This window comes from Limulus polyphemus, unplaced genomic scaffold (genome assembly GCF_000517525.1).
Source record: "Limulus polyphemus unplaced genomic scaffold, Limulus_polyphemus-2.1.2 Scaffold1509, whole genome shotgun sequence".
NCBI lineage: Eukaryota > Metazoa > Arthropoda > Merostomata > Xiphosura > Limulidae > Limulus > Limulus polyphemus.
In genome coordinates this window covers 26,891-38,127 of record NW_013667119.1, presented here as the reverse complement: position 1 = coordinate 38,127, position 11,237 = coordinate 26,891, and the positions used below count along the sequence as shown (strand labels likewise).

The 11,237-nt window shown below is 34.1% G+C and overlaps 1 protein-coding gene across 6 annotated transcripts in view; it reads left to right on the top strand.

Annotated features, from left to right (window-relative positions):
• The first annotated feature begins 3,910 nt into the window (after positions 1-3,910).
• Positions 3,911-11,237, top strand: part of LOC106463878 (zinc finger protein 2 homolog) — a 28,698-nt gene continuing 21,371 nt past the window's right edge. The window contains exons 1-2 of one of the 6 annotated variants that reach the window (XM_022391520.1): positions 3,911-4,093; positions 5,337-5,440. In XM_022391520.1, coding sequence (XP_022247228.1) covers positions 4,071-4,093; positions 5,337-5,440 — 127 coding nt within the window. In that variant the 5' untranslated portion in view covers positions 3,911-4,070. Of the gene's footprint in view, positions 4,188-5,336; positions 5,441-11,237 lie in introns of all 6 variants that reach the window. The other 5 variants (XM_022391514.1, XM_022391516.1, XM_013923959.2 and 2 more) reach the window with 5 other exon arrangements.

The window sequence follows — 11,237 nt, the reverse complement described above, 5'->3', positions numbered from 1 at the left end:
TACATGTACCGGTATTAATAATTATATGATTATCACTGACCCAGCACAATGCTAAATTTTTCATACAAAAAAAAAAAAATGACCTGCGATCAAAAAGGTTGCCGACCACTGGTGTAGAATGTCCAATTCCAGGGTTTATCAGGCCGGCTGGGATATGACAGACACAGTTGTGGTTAAAATGATAATTATATTTCATAGGATGCCACCCCTACCTTTGAATCACGTGTTTCTGAGGCGAATTATTAGTTTAACTCAAGAAAGCATACTTAATTCTAAAATTAAAATAGTAATGCAATAGGTGTGTAAGTTTAGTTAAGTTTGTAATTAATACTGTGGTGGTGCCATCAAGGCTGAATTCAAGTTATGAATCTTTAGAGAAAGATAACAACTTTCATCATTTAATTAGCAAACCTAATAAAATTAATTCATTTTATGTTAAATATACACTCATGGTTAATATTGTTGCGTCAGCGAGTCACATGACTACTATGACGCAACGCTTCTAGAACTATCATGTACTTTAGCGAATGTTCAAGTTCTTACGAGATATAGGGTAGGCGGATATATATAAGAGGGGACAACGTGACGCGGGAGGAGATAGATAGTGAGTAATTGAACTGCAGTCACACGGTATTGTTGAAGTTAACGTTCGTTCGTTACAGTGTTGTTTTAGCGCGAGTATTGAGATTAAGTGTATCGCAGAGTTATATTCGGAAAGAATAAACCAGTTTTATTAAGTAAAGACTTGTGTCGTTAAAGTTTTGTTGGAACGAAGTTACGGAAAAATCAATTAACAAACGGAGACGTAACAATATATTATTACCTCAATTGCCAATAAATCTTAATACATGAAGTCACTTCAAAACCAATACACAGTAACACCCTTTTTCTGGAAAACTTCAAAAAACTTTTTTGTATTTAGAAGCGTAGTCCTCAGCCATTTTCCGTTTGCGACCCATTGCTCATCCGATTTTACCTTTTATCTGCAAAGGTCCCCAGTGGCACAGCGATATGTCTGTGGACTTACAACACTAGAAACCGGGTTTCGATACCGGTGGTGGACAGAGCACAGATATCTCTTTGTGTACTTTTGTGCTTAACTTCAACACAGAACAAACAAACAAAACATTATCTGCAAAGACTATTGATGAATTTGCAACCACAGTACAAAACAAAAGGGTGACGTAACTTAAGGAAAACATGTTACAATTAGCAAAGTTGTGTAATTAAGCTAGTAATTAAACTAAGAAGACCGACATAGTAATGAGAAAACAAGGAGAACTAGGTAAAAGCCGGTAAGATAACTTGTTGCAAGAGTGGTAATTATCAATAGAAACCAATAACATCTGAAAAAGAAGAGGCTCTCGTTATTATTTATAAAACGTATAAATATATATTTTAGATAAATACAGAATAAAAAAGATAGCAGGTCGAAATGCAGATTAATACTTTTATTTTCGCATGAATGCCATTCACAAAAAATGTGTAAGATTACTACTTTTTATTTTCTAAAACAATAATAATAAACTGACCAATACTGTCCACTAAGATACAATAATATATGAAATAGTGAAAAGTGTGTCTGTATGAGCCTTTGTTTTATTCTGTAATACTTCAGCTACCCACATTCTAACAGCAGTCATGTCTTCTGGAAATGGCACAACAGATCTGCTACATAGTACATGTACATAGAGACAGATGTAAATAACACAGTTGTGAAAATCCATTTGAGCTGGAATATACAGTGATGTGTGAACCTTCCACCTAGTCCAATCGATTGATGTATTCCGGCTCTGTTGATAGTGATACGCAACGAAACCTTGAATTCTGTGAATTACAGTTTTGACATATCCATCCATTCAATCCAAGTACAGAATCAATTTCCATTTTATGATTAGAACAGTCAAAATCCATTGGTTGCCATGTACTTGGCTTGGATAAATCCAGATATATTTTTTCACCACATTCAAATTTTTTCCATGTATGTCCAAATCAACTTTATTGCCACATTCAATGGATTTCATTAGATGAGTGGAAAATACCTAGATGTCTGTCACTTTCTGTGACATTCATTATTGATATTCTTGTCAGGAGAAATCCAACGATGATACCATCAGTTAACCACCCATTATCCAATAAGAAATACATATCATCCCCATTGATGGCAATGTTCTTCATTTGGATATCCAGTTTGGATTTTCCAAGGAACTGTCTCTTCTCTGAATGTTTTTGGCATACTGGTAAAAACAGGTTCTTCAAAACAATGAATTTCTTGTCCTCCAATACTTTTTAACGAAGCTGTCCCCAATGTTTCATCCTGCTTCTCTAACGAGTCTGGAGTAGCTTTTGTTTCCAGTGTGACATTCTGACGTGCTCTTTTTCTTCTAGACTTAAACCTCCAGGCATTTAGTTTTAGTTTTTCAAGCTATATAATTTCTTTTGTTCCCGCTTCCCGTCAATTGACAATCTTGCAGCAGTAATATGGCAGCAAGTTTGGATGCAGTTACACGAATATTTTTCATATTTGAAAAAGATTAATAACATAATCATTACCTGTGAGTCCTTTACCAATAAAAGTACCCGTTTGTGCGTTAAGGAATACATGATTTTGTTTTAGAAGCATCTCCGCTAACCCCTGGGACGTTTTGGATCTGCAATCTTTTATTTCTGGCTCATCCTTCTGGCAATTCTGTTTCCACTTGCTTTCTTGCAAGATTAAAATAATATCCTTTGGTGCAACATAGTCTTGGAGAAAGTCCAGTCTCTGCAGGGTCCATCTCCATAATGAAATGCTCATTAGATGGAAGTTTCCAATTCCACAGTGTCCTCTTAAAACTTCCCTGTGATAAAACGTTTACAGCAAATATAAAGCATAAACAATTGCATCATTCGTTGACTTCTTACCATTACGTGAGTCTTTTGGGCACAACATTCATGCTTTCTGACACATTTGTTGTTACACCACTGGTTGTTGTGTAAATGCCCTAACCCTCCACATTTTTCCAGTTATGTCGTTCTTTTATCAAAGTGTTGTAGAAATGTTAAGCTCCATTTCTTACCCAGTTTCTTTAAAATACTTAAAAGATCATCCTCTGTTTTGCTATCCAGTAGGCAAAGAACATCATTTACATATACAGCTCTGTCTGTCTTCGTGTACTGTAATCCAATGCTGCACGTCTTTTATGTTGTATATGCGGATAAAAGCAAGAGAAAGTATTTGGTGTAGTTTTAAGACGATCTGAGTTTATTAAATGGCCCGTACGGATACGTTTGTGTGGTTCCAGTAACATTCTTATGAATTATGAAAAGTGTGAAATGTGATTTCACAATAATTCTATATTTTATATGCGGACAGAAGCAAGATAAATTAATTGGTGTGGTTTTAACTCGATCGGATTTGATTAAATGACCTGTCTGGTGTGTGGTTCCGGCAACATTCTTATGAATTATGAAAATATAAAATATTATTTTACAATATAATTTTGTTGTCTATTCGGAAAGGGGGAAGATAAAGCATTTAATGTGGTTTGTAAGGCAATCGGCATTTATTAAATGGCCCTTCCTGGCACTTTTGCGTTGTTCCGGCAACATTTTTATGAATTATGCAAATATGAAAAACGATTTCACAATAATTTTATGTTATCTATGCGGACAGAAGCAAGAGAAAGTATTTGGTGTTGTTTTAAGGTGATCAGGGCTGTTTAAACGTCCTATCCGGGTACTTTTTTGTGGTTCCGGCAACATTTTTATTAATTATGAAAACTATATAATGTTATTCTACAATAATTATATTTAATCTATGCGGACATAAGAAAGAGAAAGCATTTTGGTGTGGTTTTTAAGACAATCTTCGGAGTTAATTAAATGGCTCATCCGGGCACTTTTGTGTAGTTCCGAGTTTTACCAAGACCCCTAAAACTTTGCTATTTTTAATATAGTAATAGTATAAATATACCTCTATGCCATATATGGTTCACCCCACATTTGAAATATTGGTACACCTAGCGTTAGAGGAAACACCAGTGTTTTAAGAGTATGGTTACTAAACCTCTCTTTGCTCGTTTTCATATATGAATCTGGCTAATTTTGACCAGTTAGTTACATTTTATGTTCTATACATTGTATTTCATTTGATAATAACATAGCTTACTTTATTTCCACTCAAATTTTCTAAAGCAGAGTGAGATGTGAGTGGGCTTTTAGTTTCACTAAGTACTATTTTAAACTGTTTATTTTATGATCTATCACAAAGAATTACAATGTTTTCTCTTTAACTAACAACTACAACAATATTATGCTTGCAACGAACTTATATAGTAGTAATAATAATAATGGATCTATCTGGTCAGCATACATATATTAACCTTGTGCTTCATTTGTTGTGAGAAGTAATTAAACATTGATTTAAGTTTAACATATACAGTTGATAAGTTGCTTTTGGATATTTTTTTCTTTTACTGGATGTAGTTTTGAATTTTTTAAAATAATTTTTGTTACAGTATTTCTTGTATTCCTAAAAATCCTGAAATTCAAACAAAGTAGTAAGGTATAGTTTCAATAAGGACAGTCTTCTAAAGTAATGTGTTTATGAACATGTAATAATCGATTCACATTCATTTGAAACCAAGAGGTCAAATAGATATTAAATATAAAACAGTTGTGATGCATATAATGTTTAAATTCATCACTAAAACATTTAACAACATTCATATTATTGTTTACTTACCTTGTCTCTCTCTCTCTAAGGTTGTTGTCGGAACCAGAGTAAGTGGATTTTTGACATTTGGTATAATGCTTTTTGGTTAAAATATACCAAGCATTCCTGATGTATAATCAACGATAAAGTTTAAGAAAAATTTGTATTTTTTCTTTTAAATATATTGGTGAATCTTTCTATAATAATAATTCTATCTGGAATAATGGTAAGATTGAAACTATCAATAATTCAAGTCCTAAATGATTTAAAGGTGTTCCATTAGTCTTAGTGTTGTTTTATATTACGTTACTTTGTGTCCACTCTTTACGTGTGGAGGACGATGGAATAGGGAGCAAGATTTGTACTGGTTCATACCAGCTCAAAATACATGAAACTGTTGGTAAGGGTTGTCTTGGTCTCTTACTACACACATTGTTTCAAAATCTTGTTAGGTGAGATGTAAAAAAGATGAAGCTCATAATTTGATATGAATGCAAAATAATGTGAATTTTGAGATTCATAATTTTTAAGACTTAATAACTTTTTAAAGGATGCAACATCTAATTCTTAATTTATTTCTCTGTAGTCTAGCTGCATGTTTTGATAAGAATATAAAGGTGAACCTTCTGTATAATCGTAGAATTTTAAAGATGAAGGTTGAACCATTTTCTGATGAGAAGCCTGATGCTCTGTTGGATATCAAATTAAAGAGAAGTGAAGATGAAACTTTCACAATAGCTAGTAGTAAGTTTATATATATATATTTAGAATTTAAATATTTTGTGTTCTTCTCAACAAAAATAGTGTGAATTGTACGTGTATTAATTTAGCAGTGTGTTTGAATTTTTCATTCATCATTGATAAGTCCTTTTTTTTATGCATGATTTTATTTGTTGTGCCAGGAATGTATATCAGTAAAATTAGATTTCATTTTCTTGGCTATTTTAGTCTTTGATTGCATAAACCTAAATCTAGTGACACTTTCCTAATCTTATTCTGTACCATCACCTGTGAGTGGGGTTAAACCTGAGATGAAGGATTAACCCCGCTATATACTGTTAGTAAAAAGATTACATGTGTTTTTTATCAGTGTTAGAAAATTACCTCTTTTTGTATGTACTGGTAATTTGAAGATAGTGAGAATTACCTCTTTATCTCAATTTACCTTTTATTTGATTTTCCATTATCACATGACCTAAAGTTCTAAATGTCAGTGCAGTATTTGAACCATACTTAACCACTTTCCATGTGACTTGTTAGCTATTTTAGAAGCTTCATATTTTTTTGAGGTCTTATTCCATATCTGACCATGAAAACCCATAGATGTTTGTTGGCATGCTTTGATCAACATACTTGGATCAGACAGTGGATTTAGAAGAGATCTGTTACATACTTCACTGTTGTGTGAAGTAATAATCAGCACCACATGATTTAAACACAAGTACAATAACTTAGGTAATTTATATAAATCAACTAATCATTATCTGGCTCGTTGTGATTGCTTTTTAAGTAGACTTCAGAATATCTGTTCAGGTAGTTGTTGTTCTTAGTTGTTTTCTTTTCCAGCACTTGAATGATTTCCAAGTTGTCCACATATATAGTCTACTATAGGCTTTTTTGTTGTCTAGGGCTCAGTTCAATATTAACTCTCTTGCCATAGGCAGGTCAAATAACACGTCACGATTTTTAAAGAGCTGCATAAAAAATTAAATTAAATTACTTTATTATTCTTTGATAGATTGTTTAGGCAGAGTATTCCTGATGAGTAAACTGGAATGGATGGCAACTGCCTGTTGTAAAAACACAAGTGTAGAGAATGATATTTCATAAATCTTCCATCTGCAGTCTTTCCACCAATCAGAACCAGAGATAAAGAAATCAGTCAAAACATGTCCTCCACAATCCACCACGATACTATAAAGACCTGCAATATCTTACACACACACACACACTGACCTGAAGATGGAAGACTTTTGAAACATTGTTGTGTATACATGTGTTTTTACAACAGGCAGTTGCTGTCCACTTCAGTTTATTTTGTAACTATTTTTTACGAATAAACTTGGCTTCAAAACATAACTAATAAATCAAATTTTAATATGAAGCAAGTCCTTAATGTTATAAGGAAGTATTTAAAAAATCCTCAATCCCCTAGTGTGAGAATTATGACTTCTGATATGATATCTTACCTTTCATCACAAAATAGCTTTTCTTGAGTAGCACTACCTTCTGTTGGCACAGATTTTCAGTGCACGACCACTATCCTTGCACCCCCTGCTTTTGAATATACATATACAAATGATCATGTAGCAGCTCTCCACCAATAGGAATGAGACACCACTCCTATCATAACCAGTGCCCGTTTCACATCTGCACTCATTAACCATTTCTTGATTGCCAGTAGTACTTTATAGACGTGCTGGTGTTTGTTCACAGAATTGTTGACAATTTCCATAACACTATTGATGTAGGGTTTTTTTTTTACTATTTATTTAAATTTTTGCATTTTGGTGTTATGAGAAGTTACTTTTTGTTTCAAACTTATGTTTTCAGGGGCCTTGTTGGTAGTGTACTGTGGATCCCACTCTGTGGCAAGTGATCCCTGACCAGGTATACTTTTTTTTTTTTTAAATTTTGCATTATCCATCATGCGACCATACTTGATGTCAATTACGTTGTAGCCCTTCCTACTGCGGACCTGATGTACAATTCCAGATGGTGCCAGGTTTTGGTTGTAGCACTATGTCGTATTTCTTTCTATATATATCTGTGTGATTGTTTTTTCATACTGTGGCATTCCTCCTTCCTACCATCCTCCAAATGTACATTCCTGGTGGGTCTGGTTTTGGTTGGAGATGGTCTGGTCACAATTAGTATCATATGTAGATGGCGTGATGCCCTTCCTATCATGGACTTGATGTACAATTCCAGATTGCACCAGGTTTTTGATTGAAACACAGTGCCATGTCACGAACATATACATATACATCTATTATTGCAGTTTGCCTCTCAGGCTGAAATGTTCCTCCTCCCTACCAGCTAAGTAAGTTTTAACATGTGTGCTGCCAGTATCCCTTCTCCTACCATGGATGACAAATGTTCACTTCTGCCAGATTTTGGACTGGAGATGCACTCCAGGTTTACTGTCCCTCTTCCTACCATCTGCTGGATGTCGGTTTTTGGCAGATCTGGCATTGGTTTAGCTGGATGTAGCACATGTTTTTCTGCTTGTGTATGGCTAGATATCCTTCTCCTACCACAGACCGGAAGTACCATACCCATTATACCGTCTGCTGGATGTCAGGTTTTTGGCAGATCTGGCGTTGGTTTAGCTGGATGCAGCACATGTTTTCCTGCTTGTATATGGCCAGATATCCTTCTCCTACCACAGACCAGAAGTACCATACCCATTATACCGTCTGCTGGATGTCGGTTTTTGGCAGATCTGGCGTTGGTTTAGCTGGATGCAGCACATGTTTTCCTGCTTGTGTATGGCCAGATATCCTTCTCCTACCACAGACCGGAAGTACCATACCCATTATACCATCTGCTGGATGTCGGTTCTTGGTGAATCTGTTGATTGTGTTGGAAATGCACACAAATGGAAATAGATTTTGGTACAGAAGCTCATCTTCCCTACCAATTCCCATTTCAAGGTGAAGAGGTAGGTGATTTTTCTTCCTATCATGCATCTGATACCATTCCAGATTGTGTCTGGTGTTGGATGAGGTCAAACTACCACTATGGTCTATTGCGCCCTAGCCACTCAACATCCTGGAGTCCCATTCATTGGTATTACATATTCTGGTACTCCTTTGTGTTTTTCTGGTTTTTATGTTTATGAACCAGTCATAAAAGAGTGAAGAGTATACCTGGATCAGATGTGGTGCAGTCTCCTGCTCAGATGTGATGTTTTCTATTTTGGTTCCACACCTTCTGGTCTCTCTTTGGTTGCTTCTTAAAGGTGGATCTTTTTTTTTTTTGTTCAGTCCTCCACCAGTTCAATGAAGAATTTTAGCTATTTTGTGAGAGGAGGTCAGATATTATATTGAAAGTTAGCATTTTTCTACACTGAAAATGTATATTCAACAAATACTTTTCCCACCCACGTTCTCCACTTCCGATGATACATGGTGTAGGTCTTCTGACCAATCTCGAAGTAATTAATGAGTGCAGATGTGAAGAGGGTGCTGGTTATGATAAAGTAGTGTTGCACTCCTATTGGAGGAAAACTTCTGCATGATCATCTGTATACGGATATCCAGAAGTGGGAGATGGAAGGCTAGTGGTTTGCATTTAAAACCTGCACCAATAGAGGGCAGTAGTAGTCAAGGAAAGCTATTTTGTGAAAAGTGGTGAGTATCTATCAGAAATGCATTTTTAGTGTAGGAAAATGATAACATTTGCTCTTTAAATCATTCCTCTTCTCTAGTTTATTTACCATCCCTCCAAATTATATGAATATCACTCAGGTAAAGCATAATATTTGTAGTTTTTAAATTTGACCAATTTCGTGACTAATTTGACCTTCCGAGTTTCTATAACTTTTTACATATTTTATCAGAGTGATGACTGCTCTAAATACAAAGTGATTTTCATGTTAAAGTTAAAAATACTTTCATTTTACCTGTGAATTGTAAAATTTCATTTACATAATTTCTAAATGGTCCTAAATCAATATCAAACTTTTTTCCCAGTAAAACTCAATATTTTATGCTTTACTTTTTTTACAATAACTCTATACCCATTCGTTCAATTTGTCCTACCTCATAACCATCCATAAAAAAATACAAAATTAATCTAAGTGAGCCTTTTTTCTTTCTAGAATGACTGCAAGCTGAAACTAAATAACAGTTGTTCATCCTAAATAGTTTAAAGCTCATAACAGTACACATCTGTTTACACTTTTAATTCTTTTATTGCCCTTTGAACTGTGTCCAACTAATAATCCTGCCACACAGGTTGTAAAATCACTAGGGGGAACATGTTACTCACTTTACCATATCGAATTACACAACACACAAGCTGCTTGTAGACATACCCCATTAAGAATTTTTGTCATTATTATAATTTTTCATTATCTTACCCAATAAGTTTCTTATTTTTACATTTTAGTTATTTTTTATAATAATAAATAAAGAATACACATACAAAAAACATATTACTTACTTTGGTACTCTTGTTTTTTGATCTCAACTTTAAATAAACATTAAGCCTAATTTGTTTATGCTAATGGTGCTTCTGCACTAAATTCTTATTTAACTAAATAATGTACTTGAGAACACAGAGTAACAACCCATTAAGCAAGCAATGTTTAATAACTATCATAATCCTTCTGGCTTTCTAACTATGTGATAAAAGTCTCTAAAAATTCAGCGAAGAGAAACAATTTAAAACTGTAAACAAACAGACAACTCTCTGTTCAGAAAACAATGTAATACGTCAATTGATACAATAAAACTTTGGCCTTCTATTGGTTATAACTAAAATGGTATAAAACATTAAAGAGAACTATTGGCAATTTGGGAAAGAGAGATGGGTGTACCAAATGAGTCTGATTTTCTAGTTTATAGCTTCATTAACAAATAAGACTGCAAACCCAGAGCAAGAGAGTTAAAAGAAAAAAAGGTAGGTGATTGCTCTGCACCCACCTGTTTTTTTATCCAGTCAGTAATTCAAAAATAGTTAAAGTTGGAGATAGCCTTCAAGTTAGAAGCTTAGCAATTATAAAGACATGTTGGGGTAGTTTTTGGGCAATTTGAATTAAAGTTGAGAGCTTCAGATCACGAGAACTACTCTAGCCTGGAAAAAAAAAATGATTTGAGCTAAACAAACTGGAGATAAAAAAAAACTTATAAATCTGGACAGAGTACAGAAAACCCATTATATAGCTTTGCAGTTAACAACAATCAAACATTGTATTTGTGAACTTCTTTCTCTCTTAAACATGCAGTAAAGAAACAGTAAAGAAAAGATGACATAGAGGCCTACTCTGTTCTTTTTTTCATTACCTCTGCTACAGGAGACTAGTTTTGTTGAATTCACAAATCATCAATGTCTCTTCCTGAATGTAGGATAAAATAGCTGTCATATCAGCAACAGTTGTTGAAATGCTTGATCATAGTTTTCTTGTGCTTCATCTAAATTGATAACAGCACAACCAAGCATATTTGTTTTGCAGTTAAAAGTACAATCTACAGAGGTTACATCGAAACTGGGAACATCGGTTTCATTTAACATAAGAAATAGCGTATGTAGATTTAGTTTGATAACATTTCTAGTACAAAGAATAACATAAGCAAGAAAGGGATTTATGTTAATAACTAAAAGTAAGAATTTTTAATCTCAGCAATTGCCAGATCCTAATTCTTTATATTATTTCTTCAAGCCAAGTCAAATTCATAATAGTGAAGATTACATACAGTGCTTGAAAAACAAAATCTACATGTTCTCTTGTGTTTAGTCAGCTTTATCCGTGTATGAAGTAAACATTTACTTCTACAATTGTTCTAGATGCTATTCATCAGAGAGTGATGCCCTC